The sequence below is a fragment of the Dermochelys coriacea genome, chromosome 3, assembly GCF_009764565.3.
Source record: "Dermochelys coriacea isolate rDerCor1 chromosome 3, rDerCor1.pri.v4, whole genome shotgun sequence".
NCBI classification, from domain to species: domain Eukaryota; kingdom Metazoa; phylum Chordata; order Testudines; family Dermochelyidae; genus Dermochelys; species Dermochelys coriacea.
This window is the reverse complement of record NC_050070.1, coordinates 77,673,814-77,699,097: the sequence shown is the minus strand read 5'-3', so window position 1 is coordinate 77,699,097 and position 25,284 is coordinate 77,673,814. Positions and strand designations below refer to the sequence as shown.

At 38.6% G+C, this 25,284-nt stretch overlaps 1 protein-coding gene across 2 annotated transcripts in view; it reads left to right on the top strand.

Annotated features, from left to right (window-relative positions):
• The window catches only part of ASCC3 (activating signal cointegrator 1 complex subunit 3), a 472,978-nt gene that overhangs the window by 44,861 nt on the left and 402,833 nt on the right, over window positions 1-25,284 (top strand). For both annotated transcript variants that reach the window (XM_038393749.2, XM_043510710.1), the window contains 3 exons: window positions 2,121-2,328; window positions 2,954-3,095; window positions 3,729-3,854. In XM_038393749.2, coding sequence (XP_038249677.2) covers window positions 2,121-2,328; window positions 2,954-3,095; window positions 3,729-3,854 — 476 coding nt within the window. The remainder of the gene's footprint in view (window positions 1-2,120; window positions 2,329-2,953; window positions 3,096-3,728; window positions 3,855-25,284) is intronic.

The window sequence follows — 25,284 nt, the reverse complement described above, 5'->3', positions numbered from 1 at the left end:
CACACACACACAGAGAACATGAAACAATGGGTTTATCATACACACTGTAAGGAGAGTGATCACTTAAGATAAGCCATCACCAGCAGCGGGGGGGGGGGGGGGGGAGAAGGAGGAAAACCTTTCATGGTGACAAGCAAGGTAGGCTAATTCCAGCAGTTAACAAGAATATCAGAGGAACAGTGGGGGGTGGGGTGGGAGGGAGAAATACCAGGGGGAAATAGTTTTACTTTGTGTAATGACTCATCCATTCCCAGTCTCTATTCAAGCCTAAGTTAATGGTATCCAGTTTGCAAATTAATTCCAATTCAGCAGTCTCTCGTTGGAGTCTGTTTTTGAAGCTTTTTTGTTGAAGTATATATATATGTATATGTATATGTGTATGTATATGTATATGTGTGTGTGTGTATATATATGTATATGTGTATATATATATATTATAATAAGCGATGGTCACATAAACACCACCCTATATCGGAAACCTACTGACCGCTATTCCTACCTACATGCCTCTAGCTTTCATCCAGATCATACCACTCGATCCATTGTCTACAGCCAAGCGCTACGATATAACCGCATTTGCTCCAACCCCTCAGACAGAGACAAACACCTACAAGATCTCTATCATGCATTCCTACAACTACAATACCGACCTGCTGAAGTGAAGAAACAGATTGACAGAGCCAGAAGAGTACCCGGAAGTCACCTACTACAGGACAGGCCCAACAAAGAAAAAAACAGAACGCCACTAGCCATCACCTTCAGCCCCCAACTAAAACCTCTCCAACGCATCATCAAGGATCTACAACCTATCCTGAAGGATGACCCATCACTCTCACAGATCTTGGGAGACAGACCAGTCCTTGCTTACAGACAGCCCCCCAATCTGAAGCAAATACTCACCAGCAACCACACACCACACAACAGAACCACTAACCCAGGAACCTATCCTTGCAACAAAGCCCGTTGCCAACTCTGTCCACATATCTATTCAGGGGATACCATCATAGGGCCTAATCACATCAGCCACACTATCAGAGGCTCGTTCACCTGCGCATCTACCAATGTGATATATGCCATCATGTGCCAGCAATGCCCCTCTGCCATGTACATTGGCCAAACTGGACAGTCTCTACGTAAAAGAATGAATGGACACAAATCAGACGTCAAGAATTATAACATTCAAAAACCAGTTGGAGAACACTTCAATCTCTCTGGTCACTCGATCACAGACCTAAGAGTGGCTATACTTCAACAAAAAAGCTTCAAAACCAGACTCCAACGAGAGACTGCTGAATTGGAATTAATTTGCAAACTGGATACAATTAACTTAGGCTTGAATAGAGACTGGGAATGGATGAGTCATTACACAAAGTAAAACTATTTCCCCTGGTATTTCTCCCTCCCCCCCCCCCCCACTGTTCCTCTGATATTCTTGTTAACTGCTGGAATTAGCCTACCTTGCTTGTCACCATGAAAGGTTTTCCTCCTTTCCCCCCCTGCTGCTGGTGATGGCTTATCTTAAGTGATCACTCTCCTTACAGTGTATATGATAAACCCATTGTTTCATGTTCTCTGTGTGTGTATATCAATCTCCCCTCTGTTTTTTCCACCAAATGCATCCGATGAAGTGAGCTGTAGCTCACGAAAGCTTATTCTCTAATAAATTTGTTAGTCTCTAAGGTGCCACAAGTACTCCTTTTCTTAGTAGAAATTTTGTGGATCTTGCTTACTCTGATGGCATGGATATATGTCTTAAGGTAACGAGAGTAATTTTCAACCCTGTACACCCGTTCACCATCGTGCTAGGTGTTTCACAATATGGCCCTAGGTGATGTTGAATGAAGAATTATGTAGTTGAAGACATGAAGTGAAGCATAATATTTTCCTAATGATAACATTTAAATTGTTTTCTCTCTGGGGCATGGGCTGTCTTTTTTTTATTGTGTTTTGAAAGAACCTAGCACATTTGCAATCTAAACAACGTTGAACAATTTTAAGCATTAGTAATATGTCACAACTTGTTTTCTATTTTGAAAAAATAAACAAATTTTTAAAATCATTTAGAAAAATAAGTCAGTCTCTAATGTTCACAGAGAGCCATATCTGTTTCCATGTTGCAGAACAGTGTAAAAAGCTTGTAGGTGACAACACTAAACCCAATTATGGTTGTCAAGTCACAATTCAGTCTGAACAAGAAAAGCTGTTAATGAAACAATATCGTCGGGAAGAAAAACGAATTGCCAGACGAGAAAAACGAGCTGGGGAAGATGGAGAAAGTTTTGGAGAAGGACTAATGTGCTTTGATCCCAAGGAGCTGCGGATGCAAAGGTGATAAACGCCAAAAGTTGAAAAATGCTTGTGCTGTAATTGCAACTTTAAAGTATCATAATCATTTATTTTCTTTTAGTTCACCTTTGGCGATTAGATGATTCTCACTTCAAGTCACGTTTTATTACAAGTCTAGAATTTTTTTTGTATGAAAACCTAATTTTCTGGGATAAGAAAGCAGTCATCTGCTTAATTAGAATCTTCTTGGTCTCATCCACATGGGTTAGAGATGTAGATTAGGGAGATAAACCATCTTCCTTGAGTGCTGTGCACACACTACTAGTTTAAGATTTATGAAGTCTGTACCAAATGTATCAAAACTCCTTCTTCCCCACTCCCCAGATTAATGGGTATTGTTTTCCCATGTTATGTAAAAGTGGAGTCGGAGGGAGGGAAGGCAAGCAAATAAGGCATTGCCTTTGGTATTGAGAAAACAGCAGTTGGAATTTTAAATATGGAAAACCATAAATTTGATATACATTATGTACCTGGGAGTAAGAAAAACAAAAACATCAATAAGAACATTCTGTTACTATGATATTAACATACTGTATTTATTTGTTTTGTTTTTGGCAATGTAGGCCTGTGATTGGAAGAATTACTTCAGTTATTTTTCTCTTTACAGAGAACAATCACTTCTGAATGCTCGAAGTGTGCCGGTCCTAAGTAGGCAGAGAGAGATGGACTTTGAAAAAATTCATTATCCACATGTTTATGATTCCCAGGCTGAAGCTATGAGAACATCAGCATTCATTGGGGGTGCAAAGGTACACCTTTGCTATATGAGCTTTTCTCAACAATGCATTTATCCTAGTAAATAATATGCAGCTGGGTTTCTTTTGTTCCCTCAGAGGTTTTACTGCTAATTGAAGCACTGTACCAAATTTTGCTTCTGCAAATGGTTGAGTATTTTCAAATACTTTATTTTTACTTAGACAATCTTTCTCCTGATGGGTTGGTTTTCACTTCCATGGAGACTGTCTTTACATATTTTTTTTTCTTCCTCAGTTGTTTTTCAGAAGCTGTTGAATTGATTATAACAAAATGTACACTTCCTGAAAATCCAGGCTTTTAATAATTTTCTCTCAAATTTAATTAGACCTATCATTTTTAATAGGAAACAGGTATTGTCTAATTCATCTCAGTTTTATGAACCAACCTCTGGATAGTAAAATGCCTGTGTTTTTCTCCCCCCCCCCCCCATTTTTTGATTCTATTGCCACCTGTACAATTAATAAACATATAGGGATTTATTTTACTTCAAGTTCAGTCACATTAGTTGTTAACTATGTATATGTGGGGACAAGAGATAAATCATTGGTCACTCAATTCATTATTTCTAGCATATTTTAATGCCATTTTTTCTTTCTTCCAGTAACTTCTTTTTCAAATTGTTACAGATGCTTCTACCGGAGGCGATCCAGAGAGAAAACAACAAAATGTATGAAGAAGTAAAGATCCCCCATAGTGAACCAATGCCTGTTGGCATTGAGGAAAAAATAGTTTATATCAAAGATTTAGATGAGGTGAGTAAACCACTTGAAAAGGTAACTAAATGATAGTTTTCTTATTTTTTATAATTACTTGTAAGTACTACTGGTGAAAGCACAGGACTCAGTCAGTAATTTAGAACTGTCATTCCATGCTAAAAAAAAAGCAACAAAACTACTGAGTCAGGAGTACAATATAGTTGCTTACTGACTCAATTAAAATGTAGCTGTCTCTTGTAGTGTCAATGGTAACATTAACAATGCTCCTGATTGGATTAAAGTCCTATTGAAATGTCTACTCACAGTTCTATGTGACTGTGAGCAAATCACTTAGCTTCTCTTTGCATGAAGATCCATGTTAGTTTAAAAAAATATTTAGTTGAATCACAAGGGTGTTGAGATGTTACTCATAAACAGTGGAAGACTGCTCTGAAATCTCAGTGACAGTACCTTCAGAATTCAAAATAACTATGAAAACAACAAGAATTCCGGTGGCACTTTAATGACCAACAGATTTATTTGGGCATAAGCTTTCGTAGGTAAAAAACCACTTCTTCAGATGCATGGAGTGAAAATTACAGATGCAGGCGTTGTATACCGACACAGGAAGAGAAGGGAGTTGCCTCATAAGTGGAGAACCAGTGTTGACAGGGCCAATTTGTTCAGCGTGGATGTAGTCCATTCCCAATAATTGAGGAGGTGGTGTCAATTCCAGGAGAGGCAAAGCTGCTTTTGTAGTGAGTCAGCCACTTTCAGTCCCTATTCAAGCCCAAATTAATGGTGTTAAATTTGAAATGAATGAATTTTAGTTCTGCTGTTTCTTGGTCTGTTTCTGAAGTTTTTTTGTTCAAGTATAGCTACTGTTAAATCTGTTATAGAATGTCCAGGAAGATTGAAGTGTTCTCCTTCTGGCTTTTGTATGTCCAATTTCTGTCCATTTATTCTTTTACGTAGGGACTGTCCAGTTTGTCCAATGTACATGGCAGAGGGGCATTGCTGGCACATAATGGCATATATAACATTAGTAGACATGCAGGTGAATGAGCCCCTGATGGTGTGGTTGATGTGGTTGGGTCCTCTGGTGGTGGTGCTAGAGTAGATATGGGGACAGAATAGGCAACGAGGTTTGCTACAGGGAATGGTTCCTGGGTTAGTGTTTCAGTGTTGTGGTGTGTAGTTGCTGGTGAGTATTTGCTTCAGGTTCGGGGGCTGTCTGTAAGCGAGGACTAGTCTGCCTCCCAAGGTCTGTTAGAGTGGAAGATCATTTTCTGGGATAAGTTGTAGATCGTTGATGATGTGAAAATATAACTAAAAAATCTTCTTTGTTAAGAGGATGCCAGAAAGTTGACCTTTCTGTATTATCAATTGGTAGAGTATATACACTATTGGAAATATTATTGGGAAAAGTTACTGAAGTGGCATATTATGTATATCCTTTGGAAATAAAGTACTACAGTTGTGAAAAGGATAACAAAATTGAGTTAATGGAACATGCAGCATTATGACCACTGCTAGCTGAGGGAATGGTGAATTATGTTAAACATAGTAAGAGAACCAAAAAAATGCCACCATGGCTAAACAACAAAGTAAAAGAGGTGATTAGAGGCAAAAAGGCATCCTTAAATCCTATCGAGGAAAATAGAAAGAATCATAAACTCTAGAAAGTCAAGTGTAAAAGTATAATTAGACAGGCCAAAAAAGAATTTGAAGAGAAACTAGCTAAAGACTCAAAATAACCACAGTTTTTTTTTAAGTACATCAGAAGCAGGAAGCCTGCCAAACAATCAGTTGGGCCACTGAATGATTGAGGTGCTGAAGGAGCACTCAAGGAAGATAAGGCCATTGCAGAGAAGCTAAATGAATTCTCTGCATCAGTCTTAACTGTAGAGGCTATACCAGATGGTATTCATATAAGAATTTGGAAGGAACTCAGTTATGAAATTGCCGAACTACTGAGTGTGATATGTAAATTGTCACTTAAATCAGCTTCTATACCACGTGACTGGATGATAGCTAATGTGTCCCCAACTTTTAAGAAGGCTCCAGAGGTGATCAGGGCAATTACAGGTTGGTAAGCATAACTTCAGAACCAGGCAAATTGGTTGAAACTATAGTAAAGAACAGAATTCTCAGAAACCGAGATGAACATGATTTATTGAGGAAGAGTCGCATGGCTTTTGTAAAGGAAAATCTTGCCTCACCAGCCTATTAGAATTCTTTGAGCGGGTCAACAAGTATGTGGACAAGAGTGATCCAGTGGCTATAGTGTACTTGTACTTTCAGAAAGCTTTTGACAAGATCCCTCACCAAAGGCTCCTAAGCAATGTAAGCAGTCATGCAATAAGAGGGAAGGTCCTCTGATGGATCAGGAACAAGTTAAAAGACAGGAAACAAAGGGGTCGGAATTAAATGGTCAGTTTTCAGAATGGAGAGAGGTAAATAGTGATGTTCCCCAAGGGTCTGTACTGGGACCAGTGCTGTTCAACATATTCATAAATGATCTGGAAAAAGGGGTGAACAGTGAGGTGGCAAAATTAGCAGATGATACAAAACTACTCAAGATAGTTAAGTCCAAGGCGGATTGTGAAGAGTCACCAAGAGATCTCTCAAAACTGGGTGACTGGCCAACAAAATGGCAGATGAAATTCACAGTGGTTGAGTGCAAAGTAATGCACATTGTAAAATGTAATTCCCAACTATACATAAAAAATGATGGATTCTAAATTCACTGTTACCATTCAAGAAAAATATCTTGGAGTCATTGTGGGTAATTTCTGGCTGTAAAAAGAAAGGTAACAAGGAGAAACGCATAAGTAAACCAAGTATATCTACTTCTCTGAATCCTAGTACTGATAAATCTCATAAACCTGAGGCAAAGGGAGAGAAAATGATCTTGAGTGCAAGTTTAGAAACAGTCCGATTTGTCTCTTGGCAGAAAAGAAATTGTTTCAGGGCACACCCCAGTGTAATAGATGTGGGAACCCCCTTCCTCCCCCCCCCCCCAAAAAGAGAGTGCATCATCCCTCTCAATGGACAAACACGTCAAAGTATATATTGGAAAAGTGGGATATTGTGGCCTTTTGTTTTTTCTGTTTTTTTTGTTGTTCTAGGTTGTACTTTTAATGTTTTGTAAATACGCTTACCTATTCCATGATCTATCTTAAAGGATATTTCAAATCAAATTCGTTAAATATGTAGCATTTAAATCTGCCACAATGCATACAGAACACTGCCATCTGATAATGGATGGAGAGGTGGTGAGCTATTAGTTTGCTCTTTATGTATTGTGCATGCACCTATCTCTGCTAAAACATCCAGTTATTGTTAACTCCATCTTCCCTCCTCTCACTCCACTGTTATAGCTTGTCTTTTTAGACTGTAATCGCTTAATATATATGTGTACAGTGGGTAGATCCCTGTCCTAGTAAGCCTGCTAGGTATTACAATAATAGATGATAACCTAGATGAGGAATTCTTGACTGGTATTTTTGAGGCACAAGCCCTTTAGCTTGAGAAAAAATTCTTTAACCAATCTTACTTTAGGACTAAAAGTGTATGTTCAAAATGGTATAAAGGGGCAAATACTCACACCCTTACTGAGTAGAATATGGGGCTTCTCACAGAGTAAGGTGCTATTTAACTAGATGAAGGGTCATGAAAAATCTGCTGAAAGTTGGCAAGCAATGCAATGAAAGTTTGATAAATGGGGATGACTGTTCACAAATTATTTGAATGCTTTTGAAGTTGGACCTTAGAGGACTTTTTTTTTTAAAACCTATTATAAAACTGGTTGTAGTTAAAAAGCTTTGTTTGATATATTTTGGAATAAATGAGAGAGCATGTACGTGAAAACTTAAATTAGTTCCTTTTTTATATATATAAGGTAGAATTTTAATGTATACTTGAAAATACAAGTTCCCTAAAGATACGCACCTATTAAAAGGAAAAATTAAATGCTCTGAAATATTTGCATAATTGAATAATTTCAGGGCTCATTTATTTTAAATGTGTTTATATGTTTTGAAATCCGGAAAACAGTTTTCATTAGATTGAGCTCATTATCTGAAATATATGAACTTCTCTCAGAATTTTAGAGCTTGTATTGGAGGATTATAGATTTGCAGAAAGGGTTTAGCTTTGTGCTTGGATAAGATTTTTCACTGGAGAAAGTTTTATGCTGAATACTGATATTAAAAATGTCACATTTTATGGCTGCAGTTAGCCTCAGTTTTTCTCTCCCATTTATGCTGTCAGACACTTGAAAAATACGGCAGTAGGTATTATCAGCCAAGATTTACAAATAATATGGTGAGATTCTAATTTTAGCTGGCTTCTCTTTTAAAGAGGTAGTGTGTATGCATGCGAGAGTTTGATATTCCTGAAATCTTCTGAGTAAGAGCACTAGATTAATTCTCTTCTCCTCTTAACCCTCAGAACAGAGGTGAGCAAACTGCAGCTCATGGGTCACATTTGGCCCACGGGACCATCCTGCCCCAGCTCCTGGGCAGGGAGGCTAGTCCCCAGCCCCATCCCCAGCTGTCTCTCCCTCCTCCCCCGCAGCCACACCGCCAGTGCTCTGGGTGACAACGGGGCTGTGCGCTATGCAGGGCAGAGCGGGCAGCATGTCTGGCTCCAGCCGGGCGGCGCAGCTGCCAGACATGAGGCTCTAACTGGCATGGTAAGGGGGCGGGGGCCGAGGGGTTGGATATGGGTCGGGGTTTAGGGGGGGCAGTCAAGGGACAGGGAGCGGGGGTGGTTGGATGGGGGTGAGGTTTGGGGTGGGGCGGTCAGGGATGGGGAACGGGATGGTTGGATAGGGCAGAGGTTCTGGTGGGGGGGCAGGGGACAGGGAATGGCGGGGTACATAGGGGATGGGGTCCTGGGGGGCAGTAGGGGTGGGGGTCCTGGAGGGGGCAGTCAGGGGACAAGGAGCAGGGGGGGTTGTATGGGGTGGGGGATTCCGAGTGGGGGCAGTTGGGGGCGGGAAGTGGGAGGTGTTCAGATAGGGGCCGGGGCCAGGCTGTTCGGGGAGGCACAGCCTTCCCTACTTGGCCCTCCATACAGTTTCGCATCCCAATGTGGCCCTTGGGCCAAAACGTTTGCCCACTCTGCTTTAGAAGATAACTGTACAATCTTTCCATGGTATACATTGGAGGAAAACCAAAAATAATCCAAAACTTGCTATCTTCAAGTGTATGTGTGCTTCTCACTCATTATGGTGAATGAGTACTGCTCCTATTGAAGCGAATAGCAAAACTCCATTTATCTCAGTAGTACAGGATTAGTGTCTGTGTGTGTGTGTGTGTGGTTTGATTTTGTTTAAAATTTGATTTTTATTTACGGAAAAACTCTCTATTAAGCTCACTACCATTTGTCACAGTAGTAATAAACTAAATCCAGAACTCTTCTTTACTACTGTGACAAATGGTAGTGATCTTAATAGAGTTTTTCCTTAAATAAATAAAAATCAAATTTTAAATAACAAAACCAAACTAAAACACCTTTCTGCAGGGGGGGAAAAATGTTTTCACTTTTTTCCATATTCTCCTAGCAACCATCAGAATATTCAAATTTACTTCTGTTATTTTTTACCTCTGAATTAGCTATAGTTTTAAGGGGAGATTATCTCTGGTTAAAGGGACAAGACAGGAAGAAGTTGGCTAGAAGAACACACAGACATAGGCAGTATCATACTGTAATACTAGAAACATTATGCCCAAATGCCAAAGAGATCATTCAGTTAAGTATGGTTTTTACAGCCTTTATATTTCTCAATTTTCCCTGAAATCCAGCATGTAAGAAAATTGAGCTTTGGCAGTTGCATGGCCAGTCAGGAAAGGTCCTGACAAAATCTCTGTTTTTTGGCTCAGGGCCGGGGAAGTTAGAGCTTTTACCCTCCTTTCGGGACAGTTACCTCTGGGCACCACGTATCTGTCTCTAACCACCTTTTAAATCTACTAGCTAGGGCCCTAGGTCTGTGGGAATAAAGGTAATTTTTTCCGGACTTAATTACCAGTGATCTACAAAGATCTACAAAACCCAGAATGTTACCCATATCTTGGCTGGGAGACGCCAATTCCAATCCAGTCAATGAACAAACCTTGTTTGTCCCAAGTTCCATGATCTTTGAGTTATTGATTTGGTGTGCTTGCCTGGTGTGAAAAGACTGAAATTTATGTGCTGATGTGGGAAATTTGTAGTTGATTTACTACTGAGCTTCAGTTTATAATTTTCTGTAAGCGACTCCTTCCTACAATGGCAGCGACAGAGGAGTGGAACTTGATGATCCAGCACTGCTGCAACCAGACATGGTGGCTTGCTGGATGGAGTTTAAGATGTTGGGGATAACCTATAAAGTATAAATGGGCTGGGACTGGTCTGCCCGAGGCATCACCACGTCCCTATGCTGCACTACTAGAGCTGAGCTGGAGCTGGATCTCCTTGTAAAATAATGGGTGGCTGCAGGCAGGCAGAGTGTTCTCTGAGAGTTCTCTGGGACTCTGGAATGTGCTTTCTGAACCCTTAGACTGGAATTGCCTGAATTTGGTGACCTGGTATGGCATGCTAAAGAAGAAATCTGTTGATAGGATTTTTGGTTTAGGGCCCGAAGAGGTTACAAAGAGGCTGTGTCTGTCTTACAAATAGATAAGACAGACAACAGCAGAAGTACAGTGTGCTGGCAGGCAAACATTGTTAGTTCCACAGTTTTATTTGATTGTTCATTTTGACTATAGGATAAAACTAAACAAAAAGAAAAAGGGGAGGAGTGGAGTGAAACTGGGCTGAGGAGAGGGAGGGAGAGGGTTAGAGCAAATGGCTAATCGGCACAGAGCAGAGAAGTCCAGCCAAAACTGTAGAAAGTTCTCTGAATGATTGAAGGTCCTTGCTCTGGCTGCTTCTGCCCTACAGACTGTTTTTTCTGTCTGGCTCCTCTCTGATTCAAAAAAGAAAAGGATAGTACTTGTGGAACCTTAGAGACTAACAAAATTTATTTGAGCATAAGCCTTTCATAGCTACAGCTCACTTCACTAACCACTGATCTCTGATTCAAGGCCACATAGCAGAAGGTTCAGCTTCATTGCATTGAAATTTGCATTGCTCCCTGTCATATTTTGGGGGGTTGCTCAGGTTCTGTAGTGTAGTTACGTCACTGTTTCATATGCATTCTTTTGATATGAAATGTAACCAGATGTCATCAATATGTCACCTGCCTCATCTGTCTGTTAGGTTCCCCATTATTCTGTTCTCTGAACACCTTACAATCTTCAATGTATTTATCTTCCCTGCCTCACAGAGGTGTTGTGAAGTGCTATCATTCCCATTTTACAGGTAAGGAATTGAGGCACAAAGACATTGGGTGACTAAGGTCACACAGGAAGGCCATCTCCCATGATACACACATTTGTGATACTCATTCTTACTGACTATCCATGATGCAACCTTATGAACAGGTTTAACCCAATCTGCAAGGCTAGTGAATGCTCTGCACCTGGGAGGTGAGTAGCTAATTGGCTCCTGGGGAGAGGGGCAGATCTAAGCCATAATATGTAGACTGGAGGTGCTAAGTTGTTGGAGAGACTGCAGAGGAGACAGGTCTCTTTGGCTGAGAGAAGCCCAGAGTTAGAATAACAGACAGTTATAACAGATTCCTGCCAGGGAAGCCCCGAGACAAGATTTTACAAGGAGAAGACTTCAGGAGCCCAAGGAAACAGGAAAATTATGACGGGTTTCAGAGTAGCAGCTGTGTTAGTCTGTATTCGCAAAAAGAAAAGGAGTACTTGTGGCACCTTAGAGACTAACGAATTTATTAGAGCATAAGCTTTCGTGAGCTACAGCTCACTTCATTGGATGCATTTGGTGGAAAAAACGGAGGGGAGATTGATATACACAAACAGAGAACATGAAACAATGGGTTTATCATATAAACTGTAAGGAGAGTGATCACTTAAGATAAGCCATCACCAGCAGCAGGGGGGCAAAGGAGGAAAACCTTTCATGTGACAAGCAAGGTAGGCTATTTCCAGCAGTTAACAAGAATGTCTGAGGAACAGTGGGGGTGGGGTGGGGGGGAGAAATAACACGGGGAAATAGTTTTACTTTGTGTAATGACTCATCCATTCCCAGTCTCTATTCAAGCCTAAGTTAATTGTATCCAGTTTGCAAATTAATTCCAATTCAGCAGTCTCTCGTTGGAGTCTGTTTTTGAAGCTTTTCTGTTGAAGGGTAGCCACTCTTAGGTCTGTAATCGAGTGACCAGAGAGATTGAAGTGTTCTCCGACTGGTTTTTGAATGTTATAATTCTTGACGTCTGATTTGTGTCCATTCATTCTTTTACGTAGAGACTGTCCAGTTTGACCAATGTACATGGCAGAGGGGCATTGCTGGCACATGATGGCATATATCACATTGGTAGATGTGCAGGTACCATGAAAGGTTTTCCTCCTTTGCCCCCCCGCTGCTGGTGATGGCTTATCTTAAGTGATCACTCTCCTTACAGTGTATATGATAAACCCATTGTTTCATGTTCTCTGTGTGTGTATATCAATCTCCCCTCTGTTTTTTCCACCAAATGCATCCGACGAAGTGAGCTGTAGCTCACGAAAGCTTATGCTCTAATAAATTTGTTAGTCTCTAAGGTGCCACAAGTACTCCTTTTCTTTTTAGGAAAATTATGCAGATTCATTTGGACTGGTTCATGATAGTCCAGAAGAGGTTTGAACTTTGTGACTTGACTGGAGGGCTGAGCCATAGGAGATTGCCAGCAGTAGGCACTGGAGCCAAGGGTCCTGTCGACATTATGCCTGGACACTAGGGGCTGCTTCAAAGGTGACTGTACTCCACCCCCCCCCCCCCAAAATAGGAAACTGCTTGAAGTAGCCTATCCATTTTGGCTCTGCTGATTTATGAAAAGATAAAGCTTCTAGCAGGGAACACAGGAAATATTAAGTCCATTTTTATTGAAAAATTACTTGTTCTTAAAAATAATTTTATTCCTGTTGTGTCTGTACACTTAAGGCAGCTTGTACTTTTTTAATCTCGCGGCTCTGGTTGTGTTGGCCCCTTCTTCCGTTTCTGTTGCCCTGGGATCTCGGCTGTCTTTTAATGGAGTTTACTTTTCTCCGTCCCGCCTGCTTGTCACTAAACTGTAGCTTTTCTTTGGCCCCACAGACATTCTTAGACCCATACCTCTTTCTTCTCCCAGTTTTGTGTTGGCAATGTGCAGCCTGTTTGGGTTGAGGACAGACCCTCCTCTCTTTACACAAGCACATTGCTTACATTACTCTCCCTGCTCCCTCTGTTTTCTCTTCTTTTTGGAAGTAGGATTCAGCTAGTTTTGGCACCATTTTGTGTTGTGTTGTGCTTTAAGTAGGACTAATACCGACCATGGAACCCCCTTTTTTTTCTTTCCCCTTTTGGCCTAACCTTTGCCTATTCAGCCAGTCTTTCCCTGGGAAGCATAACCCTATGGTTAACCTCACGTGCTTTAGGGAGACTTTCCAGTGTCGCGTAACCTGCGGCCTGGTTGGGGCGATACTAACTGAGAGCCCAAGAAGAACTCTGTCCTTTACTGGCTGCCAGTAGCCTCCCTAAGTTCTCTCATTGTAAACTGCATTCCTTAGACTGAGGTTAGATAATGTTACTTTCCATATATCAGAGACAAGGTAGGTCAGGTAGTATCTTTCATTAGACCAACTTCTGTTGGTGAAAGAGGTTTTTTTTTTTTTTCCTCTTTCACTAACAGAATTTGCTTCCGTAAAAGGTATTGCGTCACCCGCTTGTCTCTCTAATATCCTGGAACCCATACGGATACAGCAACACTGCAAACTTAGCATATATGGCACATTAGCTAGGTGTAGAACACCCTTCTAAGAGGATAGGTTAAAATGAGGCATGAGTTTGGATTTGTTTGCTTGATATACATCCTGAACATTACTTAAATATAGTTGTATATTTATAGTAAAAATGTTGCTTCCCCTTCCCCCCCTTTTTTGGCAACTCTTTAACAAATGTATCTTTAAGGTAATGAAAATTATGTAAAAAGAAGGTCTCTGTCAAGATGGAGGAAAAAGTGGTTCTATCTAACAAATCACTATTGCTGATAAATGGCTCTAGCTTTTCACCTAAAGTAGATGCTCGGGATAGGATTTATTTATTTGTTTCATGCTATTTCCATTTCCTTTTACTTACAGTACTTACTGGTCCAAATAAAAAATAGTTTTTTGTAGTTGTTGCATAATGCTTAGGAATTATTACAAAATCAGTACTCCCCTTTTCTTGCTGTAATGCTCTATTGTTTTTATAATTTTACCAAGTAAGCAAGGTGGTTGAAGGTAGAGTATAATTTATACTTCTCACATTATCCTTAAAAATGTTTAGCTATTTATTCCACTGTTGATATGGTGGTATATTTCATTTGTACTTTTTCAACTAATATTTGACAGTTGGGCTGCATTGATTAGTTTTTTAATTATTTTTATGTTTGGAGATCTTACCATCATCTAGTCAGTAAAAAATATAGTACAAACTTCTTTAAAAAGTTTACCAAGTACAAAATTATTAAAACAGTCTAAAATTGGAAAAATATGTTGGACTTGAGATGCATTACCAGCAGCTTAGACTCTTCTACCAGTAATTGCAATTCACTCTTACATTTTATGTGCCAATCATGGAGGATAGGTCCATCAATGGCTATTAGCCAGGATGGTGAGGAATGCAACCCCATGCTTCAGGTGTCCTTAAACATGTTTCTGATTGCTAGAAACTGGGACTGGGGGACAGATGATTTATCACTCAATAATTTCCCTGTTCTGTTCACTCCCTCTGAAGCATCTGATACCAGCCTGTTGGAAGACGGGATACTAGGCTAGATGGACCACTGGTCTATTACATCAATGCAATGCCATATTACAAAATAAACAAAAGTTAAGTTGGTAAATGGATATCAAAGTTAAGAGCATTATGGAATATTGTAGTTATAACAAAAGCAATTTGAAAGTCAAGAAATTCATAATGGAAATACCTTTGACAGTTAGGAAACCTTGAAAATTGAAGCTCAGAAACCCAAAACATCAACAAATGTGGAAATACTCTGTCTGGTTTCCAGCTTAAAAGTACATTTTACTCCCTACGATTATTTCTAACTAAACCTACACATGCGTAACTCCAGTAAATACTTGTGTAGTCCTAAACATGTACCTACAAGTTTGCAGGATCATAGCCTAAATTTCATAAGTAACAGTACCTCTGCATCCGATGAAGTGAGCTGTAGCTCACGAAAGCTTATGCTCAAATAAATTTGTTAATCTCTAAGGTGCCACAAGTACTCCTTTTCTTTCTGCGAATACAGACTAACACGGCTGCTACTCTGAAATCTGCTATTCCAGGCACACACCTACATCGTGGCATGCAAACTATAGAGCTACTCACTAATTAGAGGCTCATGTCCAAACCCTCCACCTTTCCAGTGAGAGAGGTTTGTTATTCATACCATAGTGCTCCCCATCCCCTTCCCCCCCTCCATACAAACACACATTATCCTGTACCACATCACTATGGACTGGATATTCAGATCTATCTCGCTATCCATTTCCCCTCCTGATACTTTCTGGAGACTCCATATGCAAGTTAGTTATGAACTTTTCCTGTGTAGATCCTGACCATGTAGGTCACAGATATCCCCCGTTTTGCAATATGGAATGTGCTTCCTTCCTGTACTTCACATAGATTATATTAGCATACAGTATAATACCATACTGAGTTCATTATAGTTAATAAATATTAATTTCATGTTTCTGATAGCACCTAGCATGTACTAGAAATTGTACAAACACAAAAGCACATGGCTGTTTCCTGATGAGTTAGACTCTGCATAACCATACTTTTCTACTATAACTCAATAAGCAATATTAAAATTCCTATGAGAGAGGTTGGTAGTTGCATTCTACCAATAACTCGAGGACAATCAGGGTGAGACAGCAAAATTTAAAATGGAGTGAGAACCCTAACTGTATGTTTTCTAGCATTTGTGTTTTTGATCTACAAGGCATCCTTCTAATTTCTGGACTTTGAAAAATGTGTGATAGCAACAACATTCTAATCTTTTTTTCTTTCTGAAAATAGAATGCATTTATGCATATGTATTTTTCATGTTTATTGATGTCCACTGTGGGAATATTAAAATTGTGATTTATATAGAATGTTTTTTGTATCTATGTTTTATGAAATGTAGATTTAATAGACTTTCTTTTCACTGATGTATTCTGATGAAATATTGTAATTTGTCTTTGTTTTAAAACCGCAATATAATTGGGTGAATAGACACACTTAGGCCATATAGCTGAAACATTAAATTTTTTATGTACCTTTGCAATCATGTTTGTTTTAGTAGGCATATCTGCTAATTCAACCTCTGTGGCCATCCCATTAGTTGTTAGTAACCACTAAATTTAGGATTGAGTAATTGCTTGTTTGTATTATCAACTACTACTTTCATATAACCAGGCCATTTCTGTTTACTTCAATTGCTTTGTAATATATGTGATCGGAAGAGTATTTTGTTTTTACTCATTTAATACTAATGCAATATTTAAAACTTCTTTTTTCTGAAAGATCAAATCCTATGCAAATATTGTCGTTCAATTTTGTGCATTTGGATTTTGCACACAGGATAAGAGTCTGTACTGATGAGGATTTGCATGCAAACACATACTGTAGATATAAAGTGATGTATTTTATCTCAAAACAGGATTTTTAGTGTAAAATTGTTAGTGTTTTCTGCATTAGCTACAAAATTTTCATGAAAATGCCTCTACAAATGTCATACCAAATAGATCTGTTGCTGTTCTATAAAACCTGTGAATGCAGAATGCAGGTCATTAAACTATCTATACTTCGAAGTGGGAGAAATGGGAATGTGTATTACTGGATCATGATTGCCGAATTCATACAGTCAGCAATATTACAGAAGGCACCAGCTGCCAATTCATAATTGGAGTAGGCTTATTGCTCTTTAATTTTTAGAGGACAGAAAAAATTTTCTGTCAGAGACTGGAAGTATGCTAGAGATTTCTGGGTATTCCTGTCAAGTTTTTTTTTTTTTTTAAATTGTCTGAGGACAATTTTGATAATCTTACTACCTTCAGCCTATTTTACGTACTATTTTCATGAACTATAACTTTTGTGCCAGCTGCTAAACTAATTGTTAAAATCCTGGGTTTGTCGTGATATATGCAAAAAAGACTCCTTCAGTGCTTTGGTCATGGTAAAGTTACGACCTTCACACAGCATTAGAGAAGGTAAATTCAAATACAGGTTGTGGCTTATTGTTAAACAAAGATATTATGGTACAATATAATCTCAGCTAATTATTATTTTATTTTAGGGGGTGGCTGGTAATCTTCTGTTCACTGTCATGTTAGAAGACTGGTCATCCCAAGGCCCTTAACCCCGGGCACATGGTCCATAACTGTTTCCTTAGGAAATACTACATCAGAGTCTCCGGGGTTTACATCACTTCATTACCAGTGCATAATACAACACAAGTTACATTTGTTCTCTCATTGTGTTTGCAGTTGTTTCCTTTTGCAGATAAGATATTATAGTTACCCGTTCATTGAGCAGTGACCTATTTTTATAAACATGCACTTCACCTATCTGTGTTCCTTCTAAATTCTCAGCACACCACTAATAATGGTATCCTCAATATGAGTAAATGTTCTTCTCAAACAATCAAGTAAAAAATACTTATCATTGAGTAGCAATAATTTTGTGCTACTTTCACTTATGAACCAAACCACTAAAAAAAAACCTTAATTTTTTCTCACAAACTGAAAGTATTTTTCATCATTGAAAGAAACAATGGAGCCTATAATTTAAATATCATACAGTATATTTACAATTCACAACAACCTTTTTCTAGATGAAATGCCAGTGTGCTTTTTTGCATATAAGAATTTTCTCCTATAAATGTTCTCCATTTTGGGGAAGTTAGAGGCCTTTTGTGCAACACTGTTCTATGGCTATTCATTTTGTAGTTTCCCCAAACTGAGAAACAGATATTAATTCAAGTTATCTCTGTAGTGTTTTTAATAGAAAATATATTTAAATAATTTAGAATAAGGAAAAAAGGTAGATACAAGGACTCATTAAAAATACAGCAAAAGCAGTACAGTGTAGACTGGAGCAGAAAGCTTGTAAATTAAATACAAAATACATTAAAGAGAGAAGGAAAGATTTTGTGAATGGGGTAAGGAAAGTATTTGTGGGAATTAATCAAGAGATGAAGCAATGAAGATTTTCATGTGAGATTCAAAAGGGGTAGTTGAGTGACTCCTAGGGAAGGAAAGTGTTATGCATCCTAGAGATGTTGATATAGGCAAAGAAATGAAGAGGAAAAGGTAAAATTGGCAATGGAGATTATTCCAAACTTTCTAGCTTTTTTGGCTTGGAAAAGCCTTGATATATTTAAGGAGACGGACAAAAAATGTGAGGGGAAAAAATGGGACTGAACAGATTGTACACAGTGGAGGTAGGGTTTTCTTTGCTGAACAAGTATCAGACATTTATTTAAGTTGAGATGTGGCTTGTAGCTGCTGCTTTCTGTTCAAAAAATGTGATTTTTTTTTAGTGTTTTGAGATATCTATTCTCGTTTAACCTCTTACCCAATATACCAAATTTACTGGTACCCACATTTTGTTTTAGTCTTTTAGGTAAAACTGTATTTTTTTTTCTGCGTTCAGATTCCATGTATGTGCAGGATCATAGAAACTGGATATGACAGTGTCTTTTTCATACTGTTCATCCCTTTGCCAATGCACGATTATTTCCTCCAGTGTGAGTGCTTTGTTCAGTCCATTTTTAAATAGCTTTGTAATGCTGGGGCAGCCAGTAGTAAGGACTGTGGCACAAACATGGACTTTGAAGACTACTGTCTTTGTCATGGAGTGAGAAGATGGGGCTAATGCTAATTTAATTACAGGAAACATAAGAACGGCCATACTGGGTCAGACCAATAATCCATCCAACCCAGTATCCTGTCCTCTGACAGCAGCCAATTCCAGGTGCTTTAGAGGAAATAAACGGAACAGGCAATTGTTGAGTGATGCAGCCCCTTCTACTTCTAGCTTCTGGTAGTCAGAAGCTAGGGACACCCAAAACATGGTGTTGCATCCTTGTCCATTCTGGCTAATAGACATTGATGGACCTATCCTAAAGGAAGTTTTCTAATGCCTTTTTGAGCCAAGTTATAGTTTAGGCCTTCACAACATCCCGGGCAATGAGTCCACAGGTTGACTACATTTGTGTGAAGTAGTATTTCCTTTTGTTTTAAACCTATTGCCTGTTAATTTTATTGGGTGATGCCTAGTCCTTGTGTTATGTGAAGGAGACAATAATACTTCCTTATTCATTTTCTCCTCACCATTCATGATTTTATAGAACTTTGATATCTGCCCCTTGATCCTCTTTTCCAAGCTGAAAAGTCCCAGTCTTCTTAAACTTTACTCAGATGGAAGCTGTTCAATACCCCTAATAAGTTTTGTTACCTTTCTCTGTACCTTTTCCAATTCTAATACATCTTTTTTTTGAGCTAGGGCAACCAGAACTGCATGTAGTATTCAAGGTGTGGGCATACTATGGACTTATATAGTGGCATTATGGTATTTTCTGGCTTATCTATCCATCCCTTTGGGGGGTTCCTAACATTCATGAGGCCTCTATATCTCATTTAAAAGGGGCACTATCAATTTGAAGCAAAGTCCATTTTAAAATAAAAAGGAATTTAAAAGTAGATTCAGGTACTCCTTGTCCTTGAAGTCGCTGTCCTTTTTTTGAGGTTTTAGAGTTGCATTTTCCCAACTTTTGAAATAGTTTTTTTTCTCTAGTGTTGCTGTACGAAAGATCTACTCAAACAGCAGAAATATGGTTCTTATTAGATTTACAACTAAAGTGGTAAAGTAAGCCATGTCACTCGGAGTATGATTTCTAAGTTGAAGGTCCCTTATATTCTCCTAGCAATGGTGAGGGAGAATTGTTTCAAACCATTATTAAAGAAAATTAATTTCTTTTGGAGAAATTTTTGTAGTTAAAGTGGAAATGGATGACAAGGATTGTTAACTGCTCCTAATAGTAAAGTAAAACTCCTTTCACCAGTTGGCTGTTCAAGCAGCAAGGTAAGTCCAACTGCAAGAGTAGAACAATCAGTGATAGATATGGATCTGGAAAAGGTTTAGTGCAAGTTATAAACAGGTTGCAGAATTTGTACTACTTACTCCATTCCTTAAAAGATGTATACAAATTGATTATATCCTGGCAGCCTGTTAAATCCAAAGATTTTAACAGCTTAGATGTTGTCAGTTGTTTGATCAAACATACCTGTGTGTGTGTGTATACTGCAAAGATACAGCCTTTATTGTCAGAATGATTTTGAAAACTGAGTTATGATGCAGACTTGCTTGAAAATAAACTGCTCCGACAGGAAGCCAAATACTGGTAAATCTCAAACTCCTACTTGAGAAGGCTGGCTGAAGAACATATCCTTTTTTGGGTGAAGGGTAGGATACAACACAAAATTGCCATTTTGGAGTTAATTTAGGGTTACAGGGAATACTGATGAAGCGTGCAAGCAGCCCAGTAGTGTCCATATTCTAAGGTCACAAATGGACATGTCATAGTCCCTGTCAAAGGACTTTCTAAATGACTTTAACAATTACTCTTATTCCCCCTGCTATTAAGGATTTTGTCAAAACCACCATCATAGATCCATCTTTTAAGGGGTTTAAGAACAGGATTGTATGTTTGCTTTGAAACTAGACATAGAGGGAATTGCGCTGTTTTGTTAGGTTCTCTTAGAAACAGCTGGAGGGTACATTCTTTTGGTAAAGATCCATTTGTTGTGGATATTCTGAGAGAATTGTGCCACAGTTCTTTGCTAGCTCTTCTTATGGAAATACTACAGATTTCATCTGTTTCGTTTTGTGGTTTGAAATCACTTTTCCTTCTTTTAAACCCAACTCCTACTCAAATATTACCTGTTTGTATAAGTGTAGAATTTGAGTCTCTTTGTTTCTGAGATGTTTTGCTTTGTGGTTCCTTGGGTTTTCTGTGGTTCTCTTTGGCTGTGCTTTTGAGTTTGTGTTCTGTATAGTATGGCATTGAAGTGCTCCATAAGTGAGTTAATTAAAATGCTAACAAGAATTCTATGGATGCATGAACACATCTAAGCCCTTTGACTTTTTTACAGGCACCAGCCTTTGAACATTCTGAGAAGAGCATATTTGGTTGTATAGGGTAACCACGTGGGTTTTCAGCATAGGCTAATATGTTTGCATACTCTGAGCTCCCTATACAGCTGTCTGAGGGATATAATGTATGCATGAGCTGGATTTAAGACCCTGGAGATCTTGGGAGGTGGAGTGTCTCTGCAAAATTAATAGCTATGTTCTTTGTTGTATCAGCACTGTATGTTTCCTCAAGTATATTAAAACAAGTGTTCATATTAATCAAAACATTTGTTGTGTAGTGCTGAGCAGTGTAGTTATAGTAATAGAAAAAACTCCAAATTCAAAGAAAAGGATGTATTATACTTAAATATATTTTTAAATAACATTTGCTACAGCTTTGCTATTAATTGAAAGTTACCGAACATTATTATTAATTCAGGTTTGTGGGACTGTTTTTATCCCTTACTTATGGCACAGATAGTGAACATGTAGAGAAAAGAATAACTATTGTAGTACTGGGGAAATATTTTAATACATTGCCAACATTTCGTCATGCCATTAGAAAACTATATGCTCTAGAGAGATGACCATTGAATAATTCATGTAAAAACAGTAACAAATATGCATCTTGCATTCTATATATTCTATATTCTATATTCTATATATATATATATATATATATATATATATATATATATATATATATATATTTATATATATATATATTTAGACTCATTGAAAGTATGTGTATTGTGTGGCTGAGAATTACATGTTTCACAGATTTCTAGAAAACCTTTTTCAGTGCAAGTCGCAACATGAGATTCACATGTTTTTACTGTTTGGGAGCTTGTTGGTAACTACTGGCCTTGTAATGCAAAAAGTTAATTATGAAAATGAAAGAACAAAACTTTTACCTAGCTTTAACATTAAAATTACATACATCTCACTTGATGGAAAATATTAGCTGTGCTTCTCTTTTTCTGAACAGCTACTAAGTGTGTCTGTCTGCTGTGTTGTGCTATGCTTGTGAAATGGTTGACAGTCTGATGGGAACACTTACAAACAGCAAACCAGCAAAGGGCACCAGCTGCTGAAATAAACCTGCTGAGCCACTGTGGGAGGAGATGCATCTGCCTGTAGCTAGAAATAATTTAACCAAGTACCTATTTTTACCTGCCAAAAGGATTTTGGTTCCTTGACGGCTCACATGCTTGTAAAACAGAATAAGGGGTATTAAATACTGAATAAAAAAATATTTTGTGCAAAATGGCAATATATTCAAGTGATAAGATTCAAAATAGCTCAGCATACCTTTGGAGTATTTTTATAAGCCTTAAGAAGTTGTGATGGCAAAAGCCTTGGTGACCACAACAAACTGAATATTAATCCTGTAATAAAAACAACAATGTTTAGGACTAGATAAATCTAGAGAGGGCGCTCAAAAGCCTCAAGTGCATTATGGGAAGACCTATACTGAGAAACTGCAAGACACAGCAAGTATGCAATAAATCCTGCTGTTCTAATGGCAGGATATCCCATAACTGGTTGGTTCTGTTTGTTGAGAGATGTTTCTTACTGTTTCTTTCTGCAGGAGTAATGTGCTCATTGCTAGTGGAGCTGGTTTCCATTTGCTCATAGACTTCAAGGTCAGAAAGGACCATCATGATAGTGTAGTCTGACCTTCTGTACATTGAAGGCCACAGAACTTCATCCACTCCTGAAATAGACCCGTGACCTCTGGCTGAGTTACTGAAGTCCTCAAATCATGGTTTAAAGACTTCAAGTTACAGAGAATTCACCATTTACACTAGTTTAAACCTGCAAGTAGCCCCATGCTGCAGAGGAAGGCGAAAAACCCCTAGGGTTTTGCCAGTTTGACCTGGGGGAAAAACTTCTTCCAGACTCCAAATATGACAATCCAGTTAGATCCTCATCATGTGGGTAAGACCAGGCAGATACCTGGGAAAAAATTAAGAGCCCTCCTCATCTAGTGTCCCATCCCAGCAGTTCGGGATTTTTGCTACTGGCAGTTGCCAATGGGCCACATGCCATCGTTCCAGTCCCTTCAGACCACTCTGGTCTTGAAACCAGTTAGGTTTTTGCCCCCAGTGCTCCCCTTTGAAGGCTGTTCCAGAACTTCACTCCTCTGATAGTTAGAAACTGTCATCTAATTTCAATCCTAAACTCGTTGATGGACAGTTTATAGCTATTTGTTCTTGTGTCCACATTGGCCCTTAACTTAACTTGTCTCCTCCCATCTGATGTATTTATAGAAAGCAATCGTATCTCCTCTCAGCCTTCATTTGTTTTGGATAAACAAACCAAGCTCATTGAGTCTCTTCTTATAAGGTACGTTTTCCATTCCTCTGATCATCCAAGTAGCCCTTCTCTGAACCTGTTCCAATTTGAATTAATCTTTGTTAAACACGGAGACCAGAATTGCACACAATATTCAGTATTCTTCATGAGGTCTCACCAGTGCCTTGTATAATGGTACTAACACTTCTCTGCCTCTACTGGAAATACCTCACCGGATGCATCCTAGGACTGCATTAGCCTTTTTCATGGATACATCAGGATGATGGTTCATCCTATGATCAACCAATACACTCAGGTTTTTCTCCTCCCTTGTCACTTTCAACTGATAAATCCCCAGCTTATAACAAAAATTCTTGTTGCTAGTTCCTAAATGCATGACCTTGCACTTTTCACTATTAAATTCCATCCCATTTCTGACAGGTTTCAGAGTAACAGCCATGTTAGTCTGTATTCACAAAAAAAGAGTACTTGTAGCACCTAGAGACTAACAAATTTATTTGAGCATTTCTATTATTCCAGTTTACAAGGTCATTCAGATAATCTTGTGTGATAGTCCAATCCTCCTCCGTATTGGCTATACCTCCCAACTTTGTGTCATCTGCAAATTTTATTAATACACTCTCACTTTTTGTGCCAAGGTCAGTACTAAAAATAATAAATAAAATCGGTCCCAAGACCGATCCCTGAGGAACTCCACTAGTAACCTGCATCCAGCGTGACAATTCGCTTTTCGGTCTGACCCGTTGTAGTCACCCCTTTAATCAGTTCCTTGTCTATCTTGTAATTCTCATACTAATCCCCATCTTCTCCAATTTAACTAATTTTCTATGTGGAACTATATCAAATGCTTTACTGAAATTCAGGTAGATTAGATCTACTGCATTCCTTTGTCTAAAAAATCAGTTATCTTCTCAGAGATCATGTTGGTCTGGCACAATCTACCTTTTTTGAAACCATGTTGTGTATTTCCCAATTACCATTCACTCTGTCCTTAGCTACTTGCTCTTTCAAAATTTGATCCAATGCCTTGCATGCAATTGAGGTCAAACTAACAGACTTCTTGTTCCTGGATCACCTTTTTTCCTTTTCTGAAAAATAGGAACTATATTAGCAATTCAACAGTCATAGGGTACAATCCCTGAGTTTACAGATTCATTAAAAATCATTGGTTCTGGGCTTGCAATTTCATGTGCCAGTTCCTTTATTATTCTTGGATGGAGATTATCCGGGCCCCCTGATTTAGTCTCATTGTTTGAGTTTGACTTCCACCTCGGATGTGGAAATTTCTACCTCCATATCCTCATTGCCATTAGCCACCTTTCCACTACCACTTAGCTCTTCATTAGACTCGATTAAAAACTGAGGCAAAGTATTTATTTAGGTGTTGGACCATGCTTAGATAATCTTTAATTTCCCTCCTTGGTGCTTAATGGTCCCACTTCTTTCCTTTTTTTTTTTTTTTTCTTATTTATAGGGCTATAGAACCTTTTACTCTTGGTTTTAATTCCCTTTTGGAAGGTCCAACTCTGCTTGGCGTTTGGCAGGTCTCACTTTATCTCCTACCCTTTCTGACCTCTAAGTGGTAGCTTTCCTTGCTGATCCCTACCATCTTGCATTCATGGCCTTTGTTTTCTCTTAATCACCTATTTGAGATGCTTGCTCCTCCAGCTTAGTCTGCAACCCTTCCCTATGAAATTTTTCCCCTTGCTTGGGATGTAGGCTTTAGATAGCTTCTGCAACTTTGACTTAGACATTCCAAGCCTCCTCCACATTCAGATCCTTGAGGTCTTCAGTCCAGTCCACTGTAACTAATTCCCTTAATTTATTAAAGTTAGCTCTTTGGAAATCAAGAACCATTGTTGCAGATCTATTTGTTTATCCTTCTGGTTAGTTTTAAACTGATTTAACTCATGATTAAGGCTATTTT